The sequence below is a fragment of the Polyergus mexicanus genome, unplaced genomic scaffold (genome assembly GCF_030449975.1).
Source record: "Polyergus mexicanus isolate NDT 795.1 unplaced genomic scaffold, iyPolMexi1.0 SCAF_15, whole genome shotgun sequence".
NCBI lineage: Eukaryota > Metazoa > Arthropoda > Insecta > Hymenoptera > Formicidae > Polyergus > Polyergus mexicanus.
In genome coordinates, this window is record NW_027223335.1 from 2,688,211 (window position 1) to 2,712,316 (window position 24,106).

Consider the following 24,106-nt stretch of genomic DNA (forward strand, 5'->3'; position numbering starts at 1 on the left):
CCATAATGATATCATTGACCTTGTTTTCCTCCTTTGAGGTATGCTCTGTAATGTTGATTGTATGGGTAAAGCATAATGATTGTAATACTCTATATAACCATTTATAATAAAATATATCCTTTTCTTAAAATGCGTTCTACGTTCGATTTAATGATGGGATACGTATGTTTTAAGAAATTTCGAATCTCGATTTATTTCTTCATTATATTTTTCAAACATGATGCTTTTATGCGGAATCTTTGCCAATTTTTAAAAAATGAAAATTTATATAATTTCTTTCAGAAAATAAGTATATTTATTTTTAGAGATGAAGTCTCCCTAATTTTAAGTTTGAATTTGTATAGATATCTTTTTTTAATTGCGCGTTTTCAGTCTTTCCTTTAATTCTATTTCATATATATATGAAAGACTCATTAGACCTTCATATATAATTTGAGCTGTTTAAATAAATATTTAATAAATTTCACCAAATTTCGATATTTAAAATCATCCAAATATCTGATATGATTACCTTCACGATTTAAGTACACACATAGAAATAGAAGACTTGCGGATCTACAGTTACATTTTTAAATAAAAGTTGCAAGTAGGATACGCGCGCTTTAGAAAAATAAACTTACTAAAGACATGTGCGTTCTTCTTGGTAATTTTTCAGAATCTTGTCTGCTGCGCCAGCGACGTCCTAGAAGGAGGTCGTGGGGTTGTACGCGTCGCGGTCACCGTATCCGAGCTACTAAGATTCCATCAGACACGCTCGCCGCTGCAAACGTCCTCGAGCATGCCGAATCACGTGCCTGCTTAGCGCCAAACTATCTAATTCGCGTGATCGTCTGGCGAGAGATCCGAAGTCGGTTTTTCCTCCCCCCCACGCGTAGGAAGAGGAAAATGACGAGGATAAACCGTAAGCGAAGAGATCGCGCGGACGGATGCGCTCGAAATGTGCTCCGAGACGAGACAGGCGAAAAGTCTGAGACGAGTTTTTCCCTACGAATTGTCGATACTGGACTGGAATTTGCTCGATCGCTTTCGTGTCGACGTAAGTGAAACGTTTGCAGACTGGACAACTCTATACACGAGCTGATTATCAATCATTAACTGGTGAAGTAACATTATATACATTGATTATATTTCAAAACTAAAAAAAAAAATTAATTGGCATTATAAAAAGGGCAAATTAAATTTTTTTTAATTAAACTAAAATATACCATACTCTGTGAGAAGAGCATGTTTTAAAATCTCGAATTTAAATTTTTCAAATGTATGACAAATTAGTTTTATAAATTTCAAACAACAGAATAATACAATATTTATATATTATGCAAATTACATTAAACCAGTTAAGGATTAAAATGGAATACTCGAAACTAGAATTTATATTTAATAGTGATACTTAATTAATAAATGTCAGGCGAATAAAGCGTTCAAGTGAATATATTTATCAGATAATTCAAACGTTTAAAAAATGCCGTGAAGATATCTAAAAGAGATACCAATCTTTTAGATATCCATCAAACATTTAAGAGACGTGCTAATCTTTCGCAAATCTATTAGATCTCTAAAAGATATGACGCGTCCTAAAATGTTTCTTAGATGTTTGAAAGACCGAATTTTTCAGATCTCTAAAAGGCATCTTTTTGAATTTTTGTGTTATATAAATTGTTTCGAAGCTTCTCATAGCTCGAGGATAGTCCTTAGGATACAACGAGTCAATAATCTCGATTGCGAAATGATTTTTTATCGAATCGACAATAAGTCGCTTTGTCGCTATAACTTTTGCACGAGCGCTTCGTAGAATTGATGAATCGCTTTGAAACCACGGAAGGATAAGCGGTCGCGTATTAAGCTAATCTATGTGAAAGAAACTCTTTTGTATCCCTTCGTACGATAAGCAACCTGTGGTAATATCGGGAGCGACAGATTTTTCTTATCAAAAACCGCGCGCGAGCAAAATCGCGCGCACGACGATAGACTGCAGTCAACCATGACATTTAATTAGGTATAACGAATTTTATATGGAGAAACGAGATCAGACATACGACGATGCTTATTTTTGCTCGTAGTTACAGCTGGGTCCTTAGAAGTCCCGGAACAGATACGGGACGGGCATTTTATAAAATAGAGAGACCGACATGTGGAATAAAGAGATATTAGATGTAGGACCTATTGAGACTTAGGCTGCGTGTCCACGTAATCTTTAAGTTAAAAAAAAATCCTTGAAACATTGAGAATTCTCAATTGTATAAATCAAATATACAAAATATAGCTGAATTTGGAGAATTTAAAGAGTTTGTAGTTTTACGTTCGGCTTATATACATATTATATATGAATTATGTAGACCATTATATATATATATATATATGTGTTGTATTTATTACGTTACATTTTCTCAGAGAAAGTAATGTGGACATTCAACCTCAAGACTATATTTCGCCGGGCTGACAAAGGATATCCGAGCTTTTGAATAGTGTAGTCCTGTAATATCCGTGATCTAATATCTCGCATGCATGCGTCGCTAAAGCTGAGTTTGTAGACTAGGCTGGCAATACGTAAATACGAGTATCCCAAAGACGTTATACAAATCTTCGATTTCTATCGCTTCATTATCGTTACATGCCTTAAATGGAAATAGTGTTAAATGTAAACAAATTTTTATTTCGAATTGTACGACGTTATCTCTTATATATCAGCATCCCTAAGTACATCCTATGTGCTTGCTGGCAGGAAATTTTACATTATATTTTAATAAAGTTTAACAAAAGAACAATTTAATCCCCAAATGTATCCGTTTTCATAAAAATTGAAATTGTCATTTCAATTAGTACATGATTGAATATCGATTTCGAATTGGATTATGGTATTCTTCCGGATTTCACCCCATAATTATATTATATATTGCTTCTATTATTTTTATAACATATATTTTTTTAAATATATATATATATATATGTGATAAATGTAAGAACAAAAATCGCAATATAGTGAAGGGTGTATTTACGGGTGCCGATACTTGATACTAGAGACTCGTGCGAAAACGGTCTCATCCTATTATCTTATTTCCAAAGAATTATCGTATCAAAACACAGATCAAAGAGGAGATCAAAGGTAGATCTCTGCGCGAGCAGACGGTAAGTTAGTTAGGAACTTTCGAATAAGTATATTGGTGATTTCGATGAACGTCGATGGTAAACCGCGAATGGTTACCAACAAACGTCAAGTATAGTTAGTGATGGTACGAATAAGGCCTAGGTGTTCAAACTGGTATACGTAAACGTTTTGTGATTTTCAATTCAGAATGAATTGCATCGAAAGAGCCCGATTAACAATTGTTTATTGTATTTATTTTTTTGTATTGTTTATTATAGCGATTTTTCATCATATTCTGGAAAATTATAATATAAAATTAGAGAGGCCAAAGATAATTAAATATCGTTAAAGATAATATTGAAGCAAGAGATCAATTAGCTGATTCCGATCAATAATGTCTCCTGCTATCTTTTATCTCTTTCTTAGATCTCGATTAACAAAAGTGTTAAAGTATCGGTGCAACGCGCTTTGAAAATCTTTTAAATCCTCGAATCTCTTTTCTAATCAATTGGAGGGAATTTTTCTAATTTTCCTAGGCCAAGCAGGAAGTATTTCTATTTTATTTCTTGAAATTTACCAGTGTTTCGCAAGTAATTAAGAACCGAAATCGTTAATTTACGCGCGCGATTAATGTGAATAACCCCATTAGGTGCTAAGTCTAATATTATTAATTGCATAATTGTCCTATATTATAATTCTTTTTAATTTCGATATTGATGTGATTTCCCATATGAGCGTAAGGAAATGCGAAAGATCTCATATACCGTGATCAAGGAAGGAAAGGAGAGAAGAGATTAAGAATGCCAATATGATGACTATACATTGAAATTAGCGGACACGAATAACATTAAAATGTTCACATTTATTGTGCCAAAGATACATGTCTTTTTCACTTACGTTCGAGGACGAATTTTATTTATATAATTTTAGCAAGAATTAACATGAGTATGCATTGGAATGGATAATTTGTATACATTTCTTAATATTTCGAGTTTTTATCGACTTTCCCCCCCCCCCAAAAAAAATATGTACGTAAAAGAGAGAATTTTTATTTTCTGGCTCTAGCTTTTAATTTTCGTTGGTTACCAAATAAAGATGCGTGGTATTTTTTTGTTATAAGAATAAAAAATTCGGATTTATTAGAATTTATTTTAAATAATCTGTATTTTCCTTCAATTCTTTGTACAGAACATCAATTCTACACAACTCTTTTTTATAAATGAATATAAATATAAAAATCCTCCAATATTATTACATAGTCACAATTTTTAAGAAAACAAAAAAGAATTATTTTCTATTAAAATATTTCATTAATTTTTACATTTATGCCAAGGGAAAAGTGAAATTGATTATTTATTTCTTCTTGTGTTGAAAATTTTATTGTAGATATTACGAAGCAATTGTTGTCAGCGTAACCTCTTGAGTACTTAAAAGTACGAAATTATGATTTCGTTACAATGTAATATAGCTTTCGTCCTCGGATTATTAAATGTTACACATTCGCGCGTTTGCGATACACGAAACACGAAAAAGACGCGCTTTTTCTATTTTTAATTCGTTTAAGATTCTTTTGATGATTGTAGTCACGTAGAGATTTGTAAAGCGACGTGTCGCTGCAGAATTATATTACTATCACCTAGATTAATTATGTTTGTCGAATTTTGTGCGGAGCAACGTCTGCTCGTTAAAATTCAGCGATTCGAAGCACCTCGTTCAATGTTGCTTAAAAAAAAAAAAAAAACAACAACAACAATATTATTAGCGAACTTGTATTTGCAGATTCCTTTCAGACTTGCATTTTTATTATTTATAACTCTTTCTATTTTTCAATTTATTATCGCATAAGAAGCTTTTATTCTGCATAATTAAAATATAATCTCCTAATCATTTTTTATTCTTTATCTTTCTTATAAATATACAAATTTGGTATTATTATTATTATATCATGCAAATTTATTGATAATCGAATTATATTCTATTACAAATAATGAAGTTACGAAACTATCATTTCGTTATCCCATCGCTTAATCGAGGTGCTTTCAACGATTGCTGTGGCGAATTAATAATGCACTACGTAATGTACTAAAATTAATGGATATTACGTATGAAATAAATCCGAAGAGAATTACGTATCGAATATATGCAATGATATTTTTACTGTGTTCTTTCGAAATTTTACTGAGGTATTCGCCTCAACTCCTTCTTTCTTTTCTTTATAATATTTTTCGTAAGTTTCCATAATAATAATAAAATAAATATATAATAATTAAATATACAAAATATAATAATTAAATAAATATATATATATATATATATATATATATATATATATAAAATAAACGTAATTATATATACACAAATAAAATAAGTGAGAATTTTTATCACTGTAATGTAACAGATTTCAGAATTGAATAATGTAAAGATAATATTTATAATTATTTAAACGTTATCATACACAATATATAACAAAAATATATTACAGATGAAATAAAATTAAGGTAAAAAGCTATTCTTTTAGTCAACTTTTAATTTCATCTACGGAATTGTTATGTGAGTCGTCTTTAAAGTTGATTTACATTTTTGATTGATTTGTATTGTTATTACTTACGTAAGAGATATTTCTATGTTTTAACATTTGCAAAAAAAAATCTTTTAAATTCAACTCGCATTCTCCGCTTAATACTAAGTTTAAATTTTCACGTATATTTATAGACGTAAAATGAAGGGAGTGAAATTTTTACGTATAAAAAAATCTATAAAAAAGTCAATATCCGTCTAACGTCAATTACTATTGCGACAAGTATTCTTTACCTTGATTTTAATTCGCAAAATCAGGCCGCTGAAGACAATAATTTTTTTCTCATTGAAAATTATCGAAACGAAATACAACACGGGATATCCGAGAACACACGTGAAGCACGTCGGGCTCGGTATCGGAGTCTCCTCATCAGAACAGCATCCGTCCAAAAGAGAAGAGTCGGTCCGTCAATCCTTCTCGACGCGGGCGGATCCCTATGGGCGGGGTTTCCATCTGCGTTCAACTCCATTTTGTTCCACAAAGGCGTTCCGCAGGTTCTCATCACACCTTCCCCTCTATTCCCACCTGGTATCACCTTGGGGCAACGTGGCGAGCGATCGACCTCCTCGAAGTGGAGGGAACGCGGCGGCGCACATTGCCGGCCAGGAGTTCGCGATACGCGTGTGCCGCGGCGCGCGCTTAAGGCTTCTCGCTCTCGCTTCTCGAACTGTCAATTTCATTGTCAGACCGATTCTATGTGAGACCGTGAGATATCAGTGAGGGTTATTATACGAGATATCGGCGACGTTCGTCGATTAAATCGAACGCATTAAAACGTGATAGAACTCAAAAACTTAGTAGACAAGTGTATGTGATATACGTTGCAACGTGAGTAATCGGTTCTAGGAAGATCAGGGTGTCCCGAGATACATGGATATAACATCTATATGACATCCTAAAACTGTAATGAGACAGAAATGCTTGAGTGATAACAGATTTCAATTTTTCGAGAATATCGCTGCAATGTTGATGCTGATTTGCGAAGTTAATCAAACATATAATGGACATTTATTTTGTTCTGCAAGTAATCAGCGAGGAAGAATCAGTATATTTCATTTGGATATGATATCCACACGAACTTATCATTAAAGATATCAGAACTTTTCGATCTGTCGAGAGACACGATAAATCGAAGAAAGTGACTTCAATTACAGATATCGGAGTCTACATCGCGATTATTAATTGGACACTTATAATGACGCAGATTTCTACAATTTCTCGACTGATTTCTATTTTATGTCGAAGAGTTTTGATAAATGTCAAGATTAATTATTAATCTATTATAGACTAATCGTGAACATTGTAGTAAATAAAATATGCACGATACAAGCATGAGGAATTTCTTCGACAAAGAATCAGCGCACTCGTGTTTATTTGAGATACTTTCACAGTTTCATATAATCGCAATCAAACTTTGTGTGCAAAGTGATTCCGGTGTGTTCCTGTGAAAACCTTTGCCGAAGCTGTCAAATTTTAAACAGTGCTGCAGATTAAGATCTTCCGGCTCTCCTGTCACGATAGCACGTGTTAAGGTGTCATCGGCTGATTTTTTTCGTTGCTCCGAAAATAATTGCGCGAAAGGCAACTTTCTTCGTAAACGCGATTCGTAAACAAAACAAGAAGTTACTTACTAAGAAGAGCACATGTAAATAATGAAAAAGTTCATCGATCTCTCTGAATACGAAACATGCGTGCGTGAGCGAGTGTTTACGAACCTGACAAGAATAGTTTTTGCGCGACACGCGCGGTTTGCCAGTCTGCGATGATACGCGCTCCCGATAGCAATCAACGTGATAACATGCCGATCGACGGAATTGATAATATGCTACTCGATGATTCGATAGCCTCGAGAAGCATTCTTGAACGGTGACGATCACTCTCGGTCGGAAACGGAAGCGCGACATTTGCGTCGATCATTAATCGAGGATAGAGTTTATCGAATTGTTGTAAACGCGGGAAGAAAACAATCTCCGACGCGTGGTAGCGCGAATCGCGGGAAAACATTAGTGCGGCGTAAAAGAGGCAATCACCGGACAGGTGATCGAAGATAATCGATCTCCAGATCGATCACGGAAAGAAATAAATACGATCGTCGATATGTGATGATACGTAATCGTTGTGTCTGTTACCCGGAAAAAATCCGTTTACCAGTTAAAAAGTCGAGTTATCGTCGAAATCCCAGAGATATCGCGACGAACTGATGACAATCTATTATCTAAGCTAACAATAAGCGCGCATCCGCGACATACGTTACGATTCGGATGGAGAAACGAGAGTAGCTTTCTCGTAAAGTTGAGTTTATGCGATTGTGATAAGCTCGAACGAGCAAATACTTTTCACAGAAAAGTTTCGACGGAAATTGAATTGTCATTGACTTGTCGCGAGATCTGAGAAAGACCGCTATAACAATATCCTGTAAAAAAAAAGTAAAGTAAGAAGTGCGAGACGACGTATAGCAAAGTACTTTGAAATTTTGTCCATCTATAAATTAAATCCTACGAGTACCAAGTATATCACGCTGAGTATTATACAATATATTAAGTGGCATCGAACTCGAGTATCGATAAAATTACGGAGGACGAAGGTGCAAATAAATCGCGGCTTTCTTAATAAGCGGATACTTTGTGCGTCGTTTAATGAGGTCGCGCGGACGAAGATGCTGCCGACGGTGAAGACGGCACGATTTCGATGCCTGCGATGAGAGGATGTGAGGTGCCTGAGTCCTCCCTCTGTTCGCTGTCGAAAATTGAGCGACTATCGACGATGGATCTCAGCACGACGCCTAGAAGAGCCACGGACGGCGTTGGTGATATACAAAAGACCAGAGTGGCGAAGAGCGTCTTCAGCATCCGCAGCCTCGTCAACGTCGAGGAAGCGGAATTACCCGCGCAGGACAACGAGCGTTCGCCAAGTGAGTCTCCTTAGATAATCCCACTTAGAATTATTATAATCCGTCGCATAAAAATCGGAAATGAAATATTTTTGATAAATATTAAATTTTTCATAAATATTATATTTATCCAAAATATATTTTTATTACACAATTTCTCATAGAGGGATGGCTTATCGTATCAAATATATTTTTAGCGAAAATGTATCTCTTTCGGATTTTCTACTGTATCTCTAAAGCTAACTATCTAATATCTTTATGTTGTAATTTATTATCTTTTCTATTTTTTTCCTTTTCTCAAAAAAAAAAAAAAAAAAAAAAAAAAAAAAAAAAAAAAAAAAAATGTGCGCATAGTTACTTCGAAAAGTTATAAAAGAGATTAACAACAGATCAACTACAAGAATACATGTAATATGTGACAATTAGGCATACACAGAGAAAAAGGTTTCTTTAAATTTAATATATCTATTTGTTTGACTTATATTTGTTTCATTACAAAAATATAATTTTATACGAAATATTATTTTGTTGAATAAAAAATTTAATGGTTTCGTTGCATTAAACCATGTTGTTTGACGGAAAAATAACTATTATTTGGAATAGTATAATTTATTCGCTTACAGTTATGCAACGCACTATATTTCACTATACTCGTATTCAAGTTTCTGTCATAAGAGTATATGAATAAGGCCTGCAAAATGCGGCTAATAACGTTTAACAATTATTTCTATCAGTTTCATTTGTGATACGATCTCTATAGAAAAGAATTCAGATAATAAAACTGATTTTTGGAAAATCGGACAGATAAATGTCCGATATTCATTTATTCGGATAGAAATTCCGAATAAGTAAAATTAAATTTTTCTAAATGCTATGTCCTAAGATGCTTCAAAGATTTGATTAGAAAGATGCAGTAATGTGCCATTTAACTTTATCTAACTTGTTTTAAGATTTATTTAAATTGTTAAAAGCAATATAATGAATCTTTTAAATAAAAGAAGAATATTGTTTGAGAAAATAATATAATTGTTTAAGTTGAAGAAAAAATGAAATTCATTCAAAAACTATTTTATTTGAAATAAATAAATATATTATTTGGAAATCAAACAATCATATCTGTTACTTCAAACATTAGTATGGTTGGACTATTTCAAGCATTATATTTCTTTGGTTACAACAAAATTTATTAAATCCAAAGAAATTTTTCTCTCTGTGTAGTAAATTTTACCTGTATTATATATATATATAAGAGAAAAAGAAATAATTGTATGTAAGAATATTATTAATATGTTTTGGATGAATTTCATTGCTTCGTAGATATGAATAAATGAATATGCTATGATACGTGACAGATCACGTTCTAAAACAGATCTAAATCTGATAGGCAAGTTAATTATCGAGTTGATTAAGTTGGAAGCGTAATTATTAGCATGATCTATATAATTTATCGTCGCACGAAAAAATTCATTCTACAAGTTGATTATACAAGTTGATATGGAATCCTTATCTACAATGACATATCGGAATAATCTGAATGACAGATCTCGTATAATATATGTATGATACATGTTTACTCGAGATAAATCTCCGAGTTGTAACGCTTGTAATCGTGAAAAAAAAATCATAATTTTTTTAATATACAAAATGTAATATTGAATAATAGAGAGGGAAATGTAATATAATATTTATAAATAGATAGTAAAAAAAACTCAGTAATGTAATGTTTATAGAACAAAAATTATTGTGTCGATTTTCGTAATTATTTTAATGATTTATAAATAAATAAAATTTTTTAAAAATATATTGAAGATATCATAATTAAAAATTTTCGCGCGTAATAATATATCAATTCACGGAAACGCGCGAATATTTTTATTAAGTTCCGTGGAAAGAAACATTGAGAAATAAAATCAAGATCGATCGCGACACTAGGCTTTCAAAGGATGATCAGTTCTATTTCTCCTCGATCAAAACCGCACGACATTCCGGGGGCTTGAGAAATCCCGATCCCGAGGTTTACTTTTTCGCTACGAGTGCCTTTTGTGCCAAAGATTCAGCAAAAACCGGCCGCTCTTATAATAGCAGTGGAGTTAATTAAGGCGCATTTAAAATCGGTAAGATCGCGATTAACTCGAAATTAGTCCGCCCATGGATCTAGCAAAAACTGTATCGCTGTCGTTATTGCTGACACGTATCGATGGTGCAGATAAATACGTGATTGAGACGATGCCTAATTAGAGATCCGGAGTATAGAGCGAATTATTACATCACCATTAGAGTTCATTCTCTCTCTCTCTTTCGCAAATTGCTCGCAAAAAAATCTCTGAAAAATAACTGATATTCTCACCGCTCTCTCTTCCACCCCTCTGTTTGACGCTATTTCATTCTCATTTCTCTTGCATAATACGTTAAACGCGATCTTTGTTAACAAATATAAATTATACATATTTATAATATTTGTGTTCAATTTTATTTATTAACTTTGTTAACAAATAAAATTGAATAAAATGCTACATTTTTACAGCAGATTCTAGATCTTCGATACTAAAATCTAAAATATCTATCTCTGAAAATATATGTCTATTAAATTTATATTTTTGTCATTTCGATATTAATACGGCGTGTCGCAAGTATCTGTAGGATTTAGAAGAACGACGAGAAAAATTCGAGGGCACGATGCGAGGGACTAACGGGAAAGCGCTAACCGGCCAAGTTTCTAGTTGGCCGATATGCAAAATATGTGCCCGGCAATGATAACGCGCATTACTCGACTCTCTTACGGTGGCGAATAAATAACGAATTACCATTTAGTCGTCGGCCGATAAAGCGAAATGAGCTCGCGCGATAACGGAATCTCATTCTCCCCGCGAATCTATGAACTATCGGCTTGTTATCGTGTAATTAACAAGATATCGCGTCGATTAACGAATTACACACGCGCGTAATGTAATATAAGTAAGACCAATGGTATTAATTTACACGAAGGCATTGGGCGACAATATTATCTCGTTTCAGTAACGCAGCCCCAGAAATTAGTAGATTTTATTAATATAATACAATTAAAACTATATATATTAATTTTTGTTTTAATTGTGCATTGTCGTACATATTTATATAACCATGACGTTTTTTATTTAAAAAGTCGAGATACATAGACGTGTTAATGTTTACCTTGTGCTACTCCCAGACAGCGAGTCGTTAATTTTCAACGCGTTTCCATATGCATGGTTGCAAATGACTCGACCCCATCAAGTTTACGATATATGTAAAACGAATTATATTACAAATAAGCACGTGGATACAAATAAGCGTACGAAATAAGAATTGCTAATTTAATGAAGTCATGGCGATATTTAACAAATTCTAAGCAGAAAAAAGTTGACACGTAATTGTATTTTAAAAGATAATCGTTACTATGTACTTTGAAAAAGAAGTAAAAAATTTGTATCCAAATCTATTGATACGCTAAGGCATTTTCAGATCAAAAAAAAAATGTAACATATTATTATATATTATATATACACTTTATGTCTAAAAATTTAACACAAGAAGTATATCGAAGCTACAATAATAGTTTGCATATTTAACACCGTGTATTCTCCTTGATGCAGTTATCGTCGCTTATTCTAGAAATAATTTCCGCAAACAACTTTTCGGTTTATTTTTTTGTCGTCAACGTTCGAAAAGAGAACGAAACCGTATTATTATCGCCACATTAATGCCGCATCGGTATTATTAACGCGCTCTCTTGCATACTTTGTAGGTAAATATTAGAAAATGGATATAAATAATTAGCGGCGCGCGTGTGCAGACGCATAGATAAGCAGACTAAAATAGTTGGTCATACCGCGGTATAGCGACTAAAAATGTGTTTTAAAAAACTTACCTTTACTTAAATAATTACTGTCGAAGTCGATAAAAAATATTTTTTCTAAACTAATGATTCGAGTTATCCATACACAATTGACGGGGATAATTATGTATATTTTAGATTTATTTATAGATGTTTTTAAAACTTCATATTAATCGATAATCTTCGTTTAATCGAAAACTTCGTATGATATGAAATGTCAACAATTTAACAAAACAAAGCAATCGAGACAAAGAAATTTTCTGTTTTACCGAAATTATTAATTTTTAAAATGTCATTTAAAATAGAATTATTTTTCTTCATTATTTTCTTCTCTTCTATATTTTTTTGTTGTTAGATAATTAATATAATCGAAATATAAAATATGACTTAAGGTACTTGGAACGCTCGTGTATTCGTAGGTAGCCTGAAATTGCAAATGTTGGCTTTTCTATTTAATGACAAAAGTGTCTAGAGGAGTGAGATGGCATGTGCACGAGCTGGTTTATCACCGCCATGTTACGAGATCCTGTCTGGTCGATTAAATGCTATAAATGGCCATGACAGAAGGTGTAATAGAATTGGGGTAACTCCGGACCAATGGCGTTCCGCGATTAAGGGTAGTTGTTCGTGCTCGATTGGCTTTCATGGAGGGTTGATGTGCCCCGGAGGTAAGCTACGTCTTTATCCTCCCATCGATTCCCGTTATTCCATTACAGAAACGACCCACCCCTGCGTTTAAAATTTCATCGTCCTGGAAACGTTACAATCCCGCGTGCTTACTAATTTTCTATTGAAATTAGTGACTCTATATATAATTGCATGGAATTACGAGACATTTATCGTCTCAATAGATACGCCGATAATTTTCCGTTTAATTCCTCAAAAGTTACAATGTATTCACAAAAAATACAAGCATCTCTCTTTCCATAACAAAGTAACGATATGTATATCATATCACTGTATCTTTAATTATTTCGTTAATTTATTTAGCTAAAAAAGTGATAAAATTTTCAAAAATAATCAAAATGTAATTTATGATTTCTAAAAAAATGTAAGAGAATTATCTACTAGATAACGAATTAATAATGATAACTCTCTTATTATTTATTGTGTAATATAATAAATTTGTCGACTAAAATATATTAAATGTAAAAATATAATTTTCAGTGGTAAATAATCCAGCAAATACTATGCGCGATTGATGTCATCGCTAAAGATATAATCATCAATGATTGTAAGTACGCGCGAGACAAGCACTCTAGGGCACTCGAATTAAATTTGCATTTGATTAAGAAAATCAATAATCGAGAGACATGTAATTCATTTGATAAAGTCATCGGAGTATTTTTTGTAATAAATATAATTATATATAATTTGATGTAAACATTATAGGAAAAAATTGTGTAATGAATTGTGTAGTACGTGCATATCATAATTTCATGCATGAATTTTTAATTTTCTACGAACTAATTGTTAAATAATTTTCATAGGATCTTGTCAAGTAATTAACGTTTATATTTTCAAGTATATATATTTTTAGAGAAAAGAGAACTTTATCTCTCTTATTGAATAAAAAATAATCAAGTCTCTTCTTATTTAAACATGAGTTATCGAAATATGCCATTTTATATAAAACGCATGTATGATATATTAACGATAAGCATTTATAGCATTTTATCTTTTTTCTTTCTTCGGGAAAGATGAAACATATTGAATAAAATTCAGAGTTAGTTAAGTCCGACAAACGTTTCAAGTCCTATAAATCCGTTCATCGGATTCTCTAATACTAGTCGGAATGATTCTCGAAAGTTTTAACGTTGACTTCCACGGATTCCAGCAACTAATTGCAAAAACTAAGATTTCTGGCAATAATAAGTATTGGTCAGGCTGTAAATAATTCTGCGTAGGTCTTACGCGTGCATACACAGCCACGGTATCCGCTGATTGGTCGGTCTGGTAGAGTCGCTAATTGTGTTTTATTAGCATTCACCCTTTTCCTGTCCCCCCTCTCTCTCTCTCTCTCTCTCTTTCTCTAACTCATTCTCTTTCTTTTTCTGCTCCTTTGCTACCATCGAATAACTACGGTCTCTTAGCTAACTAACTTCCCGCCCACTTGTACTAACTACGAGCGACATTGTTATTAAAAGGAGTTTTACAATGTATTTGAAACCCACACGCACGTATATTTGCGGATCTGTGTGCGCGACAAGAATGTGCCTTCGATTCTTTTAAAAAACTGTCGAGTATTCCGAAAGAAAATTGGCATTTTCATTCGTTATCGAAAAAGAGAAAGAAGCAGGATATGACATGAATGTATAACATATATGCATGTTGAATTACATATGTAAAAGAAAATAATTGCAAAATTGCCATTTCTTAAAATGTTACAAATTAGTTATTCACTAAAAGACAGAGAGATAGAGATAAAGAGAGAGAGAGAGAGAGAGAGAGAGAGAGAGAGAGAGAGATTAATCAAAATTTCGATGAAATTTTCGTATGAAAATGATATGAAGATTGAAGAAAAGAATTTATTTGAAAAGCATTGTAAAAATTTTTATAAATCAATCAATAAAGATAAAAATTGTTTAAATGCGGCGATTAATAATCGATATGATCGAGAATCAAGAATGAAACAAACACTAAGTAATATCGTTTACAATAATTTAAAATAAAATATTCAAAATACAAGGTACATTTATATCTCGATGTAAAATTAATCTGATGCTTAACAATTATTTTTTCCTTACTGTTCGAACAATAAGATTAATATTTTAGGGGAAGATTTTTAATTAGTATTTACTTACATGCATCTCTCTCTCTCTCTCTCTTAAAACTATCAATTAATAGTTACATATTATCGTCCACAAGTCAAGTATCTCGCGAATCGAACAAACGACGTTCACGCACGATCTCAAGGTTCAAGCTCGAAATTGTCTCGAAGATCAAACGCGGGGAGCGCCCGCGGATTTCTTGACTTTCTTGGCGGCGGGGGTTGGACTGCCCAGGCGACTTAGGTAAAGGGGAGAGAAGAGCTGGGGCGAATCTTATTACGGCGAAGAGAGCCGAGCACACTGGCGCAATCAAATAAATTAGTCGGAATTACCCGGGCCATGGAGAGCCGGTGGTGGCGGCCATAGGCGTTCGCCACCAGCTCGTCCTCGCCACCAATTAGCGGAGCTTAATCCCGCACCGGGTCTTTCTTTCACACACACACACACACATATATATATATATACATATATGTATATATTTCACGCGGGTTCGGTTTCTTGGCTGCTCCTCTCGCGGGCGCAGATCCATGATCCTTTCGAGCATCACCCGCAACCCTTCGCCGAACACAAGGTATTCGTGATTTGCGATGTATCGCGAGAGTTTATTAGACTGGCGGATAAACGAAAGACGACGCTACGAATTTAACGTACGATTCTGTGGCGATCATTTGTTTCGCTTATTTATTAAATGTGTGATCGTTCTCTCCGTAAGACCAATTATCGAGATCCTAGATTGTACGGACGAGAAGGATGTGCTGCGCAAACTTTCGATCTGCGGCGACCTGATGAATTTGACATTGATATCACCGCAATGTAAATTTGTTGACAAGTTTTGTAGAGATTGTTTAATTATCGATATGGAATAATATTGCAAAGCATTCTATTGGATACACATATAATATAATTAAGCAAGAAATTTGTTTCACTTCTGATTGAAATTATTACATCATGTTTATTACATCATGCTTATGTAATATTTCGACAAGTATTGTATTATTAAAATTCTAACTTGAATGGCGCGTCGGATTTAATAGAAACATATATATTGTACATATAAGCAGAACTTTTTTGCAATAATTATGAAAGTACCGTATGTCTACATATAGAATTTGTCCGATCTCACGGATGCACAATTTTCTTGCTGATGTTTTTCGAATTAAATATTCGTTCACTCTAACTTGATTCCGTTCCCGAAACGGCTCGAATAATGCAGGCGAAATACGCGTCGTAATCCGTTAACGAGCTCACGACCCTCGTGGGAATGACGATATGGCAAGGGCCAATAGTCGATAAAAAGAAAGAGAGAGATAATAATGGCAACACAATATCGTATGTACAACGCAAACGGTAACGCGACGCAAAACGGTTACCGCGTATTCTTGCGTGACGCGTTATTAGCCGATTGGCTCATTAATCGCTCCGTCGGTCCGAAACAGCCAAAGCCTCACTCCCACCTATCTGTTCACGTAGGAAGAAATTGCTAATCGCTAATTGCGGGCGCAAACACTCCATCCAATTAACCCCTCCCAGGATGAGCGCGGCTCGTCCATGACCGGAGCGGTGCAGCCACCCTTCCCGATACTAACTAACTAGCTTCCATAAACAATTTATATCCTACCCGCGGTCTGGATGAGTTAAAGGCTGCCTTTGTTGCATAACGATCGCCCAATTATCAATTTAATTGTTCTAACGTGAGCGCGGAGGGTCAAAGATATTTCACGGATCGACGAGACAATTTACTTGCATTCGTTATTGCTTATTATTGTTATAGCGAATTTTCTTACACGACATCGTTCGATTTTTATAGACATTTGAAATTTTTGTCGCGGAAAGTAGATTTCAAAATTTTTTATTTACACAGGAGTTAAATTATAATATTTTATGGATACACGAAGGTATTTAATAAAACTTGTTCTATTCGCTTAAATAAGTGGTGTGTAAGCTCTTAAATTTCTCGCAGCTTTGATCATCCTGTATGTATAATATTGATATCGTTTATCGCGAGATATCTTGTACACATATGTGTAGTTAATTAATGTAGGAAAATTACTCGCAAGAATTCCCCGCCTTCCTATAATCAGGTATTTTCCAGCGATCGGCGAGCGTTCCCCTCAGCTTTATCCCGAGATGAGGTAAAACAGATCGGTCACGGGCAATCTACGCGTCCCGAGCGCGCAGGTATCACCTGTTAAACTCGCCGCCGGTCCTAATCGTTATGAAGGCGCCGGCGTCATATGCTGCGCGGTAAAAACAACCCCCTCCGACCCTTTAGTTTCCTCTCCTCGTCTCGGCCTAATGAAATTTCGTCTCGGACAAAAATGCAAACCGGCTCGCGCGAGGGGAATAGAAAGATGAAAAGAGAGGAGGAGAAGGGGAGTACGCGAGGGAGACCCCTTTCGATCAATTAAGGCTAATAAATGGCGTCGGCGGTGGGGTTGTTGATGGCGACCGGTCATGAGGATGGGGATTGAGGGGAAAGGCGAGGAGTGAGAAGAAGAGCGGAAAGGAAAGCGTTGCCATGAGCGAAACGATCGGGCTCTGTGGGTTTATGCTATTAAAAATGTAAATATCTGCCGGCGGCTCGTTATCGGATGTAAATATGGCGGCGGGCGCGTCCGGTGTCGGGGCCAGATGGGGCGGGGTGGGTCTCGCAGCTCCTTTGTTTCGTTATTTATTGGAATGCGGGGCGCGCGCCGCGTTCAAACCCACGCTCCGCCGAGAGAACGAGCCCCCGGTTCGTCCTTATTCTCCTCTCTGCTCTCATCTCGTCTCGAAATTTGTCCTCGCATCATGTTAGAGATGTTTCAATCTCGAATTGCGTAAAAAAAAAAAAATGAAGGCGCGTTCTCGCTATATCGAGCGATGTTACAAGTTGCATCCAAAAACAAATCCTTCAAATTAAATATACCGTATGTAAAAAAAATACCAGAAAAAGAAATATATATATTTATATTCCAACGAAGTAAATTTAACGATCTCTGCGATAAATTAAAATAGCATCGACATCTATATATGCAAATTATTGATTCGCAAATGAATAAATGTTAAAGCAAAAAATTCTGCAAATTCAAATTTCAGCAAAATATCCCAATCAAACCTAATCAGAAGTTTAAAGCAATCTCGCCGAAAAAACGCGACGAAACTCTTATAATTCTCGAAAGCGAGAACTCCGTCAGTCGATTCGCGAATGCGCGCGCGCCAATCTTTCTACCCCTTTTCAGGCTTTTTCAGGCTCCGAAGCTTTGATATATGACTCAATAAAACCAGATCCAAGGCGGGCCCGAAGTAAATATCAAAACGTAAAATGTTCACCTCGTTAACCTGTTCCACGGAGTCGGGATACTATGAAAGGAGAGAAAGGAGGAACATAGAGACACGCGCATCGGAACGGAGTACCAATTAGAAATTCCGCTAATTGATATAAGCGAATCGTTGGTACGAAGAATCGAAGGAAGAAAGGAAGATAGAGAACATGCTCGTTTACTATTTCATTCGATTCTAAATCGGCGGGTGATAAATCGTCAGATGTTTCGGAGAGTCATAAAATTTCAACGGACGGCAAGAGCGATCATTCGCGCAAATTAAACTTTGCCGTAGGCATATTTTTTTACATGCAGATTTTTACGAATAGATAAATACAGTAATTACCGCATAAATATTACACGCTACAATTTAAAAAATTACAATATTTATCTTGCATATTATACTTTCTGAAAATAATAGTTAATTCTGATATTATCGTGTGCTTTATAGAGCTTAGTTTATTACTAAAACCAATTATGTTCCGTTTTGAAATAATGCCTGAAATATTTCAATAGTGCGATTTATAAAACATTTATAAATTATCATTTCAACGTTTCTCGTGTGTGCATGTATATTATAATAATGTAACACTCAAATACATTGTTATATAAAAATACTTTTTAATATATATATATATTCAAATATATTTTCAAATTATCAGCAACTTTATTATTTTTCAAAACCATAGTATTAAAAAAATAAGATAAATACTTGATAAATAATTGATGATCAAAAATAAAATTTTTATAATTACATACTTATAATTCATCGACAAACGGAAAAATGTTCGTTAACGAATTATAAGTTGTTTCGGGGTTGGATTTTCCATTTAAAATATCATTAAAGCGCCACAACACGACACGTCGTTACGCGAATAACAGTAATAGTATTATCAGATCTAGCTATTCGAAGAGATTATTTAGATTATCGGCAGGTGCGTGTCTTAATGACCGACCGAAATTACAGCCGAAACTACCTTCCGTTCTGTGAAACACGAAAAAACAGAATGAAGAAGCCAGCGTAACACAGCGAGATATCACCGAGATAAATTGCAAAGATATGCTTGCGGTGTTGTTTTCAAATTTCGGTATTGTTTAGGTGACACGACATGCGCGCGAAACGGATTCTAAACCAAATATGGCAGGCGTGAAGCTGCTATCTTGAAAGTACAAATTATTATTGTCTGATTTTCACTCGCGTGAAATTATGTCTGATTTAAATATAATATAATATATTATGATATTTTTTCAATTTTTTTTTCCCCTAATCGAATTAATAGACAGAGGATAATGTGCGTTAAACACACGCGTTGGAATAAATTATATATCATCGTACAGCGTCTTGTTCCAACGCAGACGTTAACGAGCTAACATTGACAATGTATTATCTACTTATGATATTGCGATTTGTATCTTGATAATTTTATTCTGAATTTTCTATCGTTTCTTGCATCGCTTCTTGATCCGCTTCGACGGATCGGAATAGTCGTTTCTTTTCTGCCGCCATCCGGCAGATCAATTGCACTTGACTGCTTGTTTTATTCGCCGAACCCGCTCTTTTTATTTTTCCCCACGATCATTTCACCCATTCCACGATTATTTGTTTTCATGTTATACGAGTTTTATTTTATTCATTCGAAAGGATAATATTATTTACGATCCCGATTTACACGCTCTTTCTCCCTTTCTTTCTGCAATTTAAAATTTGACAGATAAAATTATGATTTATCACAAATGATTATATATCTGACTTTAACGTCTATAAATATAAAAAAAATTTAACATAGTTAAGAAAAGAAATAAGAGACGCTATCTATCAAAACATTAATATTATAGATAACAATGAGAAAAGTATTTTGTTTAACATATATACTGTGTATTTACCTCTTTACAATTGCTAATTTTAATTGATCATAACTAAACATGCGTATTATCCAAAATGTTAATCCATCAAGTCATCCATGAATAAAAGTTAATATTAAGTTAAAATGCAAAGTTTTTTCGCATTGCCGACCCAGTTATATGACACATTTCTTTTGCAATTTTTTGCATGTTAACTCATTTCTTTTCGCATACGCCGCTCGATTAGCCGCGATGACAGTTTTATCTTTTATCACACGTTGTTGAATGAGAGTTTTAATCTTTCGCGATATACCTCGGCCTGCCCTCTAATCATCCACAATAGGCGCAGGTGTTACATCGCTGCCATCGGTTTTATCGGATTGCCATCGTCCTCATCATCGTGACCGAACTGTACGGCGATCTGTATCCTTAGAAACGGCACTGAAAGTTCTTCGTCGTCATTGTCGTTCCGTCTTTCGTCACCGCACGGTATCGCCATTAGTTCCGCGTCAGAAACGAAGGACGAGGTGAGTCTACGTTAGTCGTACGGTAGAAACAATGACAAAGAACGCATTCAATATTAAACTAGACTCGACTCCTCGCAATACATTTTCCGCGCGAACCAGTGCATTCGAATCTCGTAAACGCTTATGGGAAATTTTCTCAAGATCGTTAACAAAGAGATAATTTGCATGTACCTATTTTTCACGCGTATGAAATTAATTTTTTATTCGAAATCTTTCGTTCAGTTTATTCGCGAAGAATGTTTCTCTTGTGAAAATTTCTCCCGTCACAACCGTATCGTAATAATGAAGTCATGAAATTCATTACTGGCATTTATGCGATAAGAAGCTTATTAATTATTGTAATGAACCAAGTAGATTTTTATCATGTGTAACAGATTATACATTAGATTCGCAATAATATTAGATTATCATATTATTCAATAAAGTAATTAGTTCAATAAAGTTGTCATGAACTATAATTTGTACACTATCTCGAAATAAATCATTTAAAGTTAACGTGATATCAAATTTTACCGATATATTATTAAATGTGAAATCACATAGCGTAATTAAATATCACAAAGTGCAATTATATTAGCAATTCAATTTTTCATATACGCACGTAAATTTTATTTTCTTATTACGTAACATATCTCTAGTTGCTTTCACGTGCATTAAAATTCATATCGACGATCCTTACATGAAATAAAGATAGCAAGTGAAAACTCGTCGAAGATCTCTCGAACTTATATAGAACACTCTTATTTTACCTCACGATTTTGAAATAAAACGCTCTCTAAATATATTTTCTCCTGTTAAAATGTCGCACCGCGTCCATGTTATCGCGATACCGAACCGTTGCAGAATACCGTCGTGACTTGGCAATAAAGTGCATTACATAAGGATAATTCAATCTCGTCCGAGTTGTGAACCTGAGGGAGGGACATGATTGGAGATGTGCATGACGATTCCGAGAATCCATTAGGAAACACGAGTTTAACACACTCGCGGAGTCAGAATCTTATAGTTGCCACCAGAGAGAGAGAGAGAGAGAGAGAGAGAGAGAGAGAGAGAAAGGGAGGATGCCAGGAATGCCGATCATTTGTCGGTGGCAGGACAAGGATTCCGGCGACGGTGGCCTCCGAGTGTTTTCCGTAAATTTAGTTAAGATAGAGAGGCCTACCACGAAGTCGCCCTGCTACTTTCGTCCCTGATAACAGTTCCCGATAGAAGATGCGTCACAGATGCTCATACTGCGTATTTTTGTATATGTTTATGCAGAGCGCAGTTCTATTGGTTTAAATTAAACAAACAGCGCTATAAATTTTACCTTTCTCATTTCGAGAAATAAGAAAATTCGCGGGGGGTAAAACAAAAAATATAAGATATTAATGATAAAATAATATAAAATTTTCATACTTCAGAAATTTATGCGTATCGTTTATTTGCAAAAAAAAAGAGAGAGAGAGAGAGAGAAATAGTTCGATTAATACATAAAACTATTAGTATAACTTTTGTTATTCTTTTAAGTCATTTATATATACAGAGTAAAGCGATTACGTCTATATTCGTCATGACAAAATTTATTGTTATTTTAGTTATACATTAATTTTTTTATCTGAAAATATTCCAATAATTTTAATCGAAAAAATGCTATTCTTATCTCTGTGAGAAAGTAAGTTTTTGTATATAAGCAATAAGATTACTTATCGAAAAAAATTTAGATTCAATGTTTTCTAATATTTTGCAATAAGTTTTTATAGCGTTATCGTGTATTATTTAAATAATATATTAAAATGCATTCGTTCTTAATTTTAAGTTTGAAAATAATTTGTTGTTCTTTGTTCGATATTTTTAATAAGTCATTCCTTTTTTTCTGTCTCAAGATTTAATTAATTGTATCATGAAGATTGGAAATAATTGCACGATGCAAAACAGAAATGATCTGTATAACAACAATAGTACTAATTGTTTATTAATTACACCTGCTTTTTTTCATACAATGCATTTGATTTTCTCTCTCGTCTTATATATAAAAGATGTATTTTTTTTAGATGTATTTATATGAGTCTCTTACTCGCATTTCGATATAATTATTATTCATTTTAAATTATATCCATGAGAAATAATAGTACGTGTTTTTATCTAATTTTTTCATTTCACAAAGTGTTACATTTCGCATGAGCGACTTAACACGCTGAGATAAATCTTCAACGTGAAATATAGTTGACTGTAAAGAATTTAAATAAGATGTATCTATTAAAAAGATATCGCATCTCTAAGCATACATCTAATTTTCATATCGGTGCTACAACAATAGCGTTTAAATTATTACTTTTAGACAGGTTTGTTCTATTTAAAGAAGTCTACGCTATTACATTAATATTATTCTTATTCATTTAAAATGGCTTTTTTTACTAAATGTAAATCATACTTGCAAATCGCAGATTTGCAAATGACAGATTGACATACTAAAAGTGTGTCATAAATATTACACACGCAGAATTCCTTTAATTAAACATTATCGCATTGTTTACATCCACTTTTTTGACTATTACGAGGTAGATAACGGGATTTCTTTTTATCTTTTTATTTCCCGATATAATTTATATTCTATCGAAGTAAATATGAAACCCGAAATGCATTAATCGGATGTTTACGCGAAACAAAGAATGAATCACGTGGCCGGGCGAAAGCTATTAGTTCGTGACGGACCTGATCGGTTAAGAACAGGCAACCTCTATACATCTTTTCTTTTTTTAATCAAGGTGCTCGGCTATCTGTCGGACGGGTGCACGCACCAGCAATGAAGAGGCACTTATGATTAGACCACTGGAAGATCCACTTACGCGATGGTCCACTAAAAGTTAGCACTACTCGTAAATCGATTGTAACGCGGTCGCTCTTAGTCGAGAATTTTTCCGTCGAAGGATCTAGAGTTACCTTTAAAAAGCGATCCACCGGCTTGATTTTAGCTTCATATTAGAATCGCACCTGATGAATGCCGTACCGCGAGACCCCAGCTCCTTCCTCCGTCCCTACGTTAAAATTCTTAATGACGATATCGCCAATATGGTTGTATCCGGGGTCGCCGAACTCGGCCTTAATGGATTCTTCGAATTTAACTCGCATGATTAATTTCGCGCATCGACGATGCGACGAAGAAACGGAGAAACAACACTGTGGCGCGCTCGTCCGATTTGGATTTTCGAGGCACTCGTCGAATCGCACTTATCATAACGTTTCGGCGCGGCGTCGCCTTGTTAATATCGAATATCC

General features: G+C 34.4%; 2 protein-coding genes across 2 annotated transcripts in view; both read left to right on the forward strand.

Moving 5' to 3' along the window:
• Lrch (Leucine-rich-repeats and calponin homology domain protein) overlaps positions 1-5,216 on the forward strand; it is a 39,610-nt gene extending 34,394 nt beyond the window's left edge. Inside the window, exon 13 of the mRNA XM_070308313.1 lies at positions 656-5,216. Coding sequence (XP_070164414.1) covers positions 656-802 — 147 coding nt within the window. The 3' untranslated portion in view covers positions 803-5,216. The remainder of the gene's footprint in view (positions 1-655) is intronic.
• A 2,768-nt stretch (positions 5,217-7,984) lies between these two features.
• Positions 7,985-24,106, forward strand: part of LOC138939948 (homeobox protein aristaless) — a 110,411-nt gene continuing 94,289 nt past the window's right edge. The window contains exon 1 of the mRNA XM_070308316.1: positions 7,985-8,574. Within this exon, the coding sequence (XP_070164417.1) occupies positions 8,352-8,574 (223 nt within the window). The 5' untranslated portion in view covers positions 7,985-8,351. The remainder of the gene's footprint in view (positions 8,575-24,106) is intronic.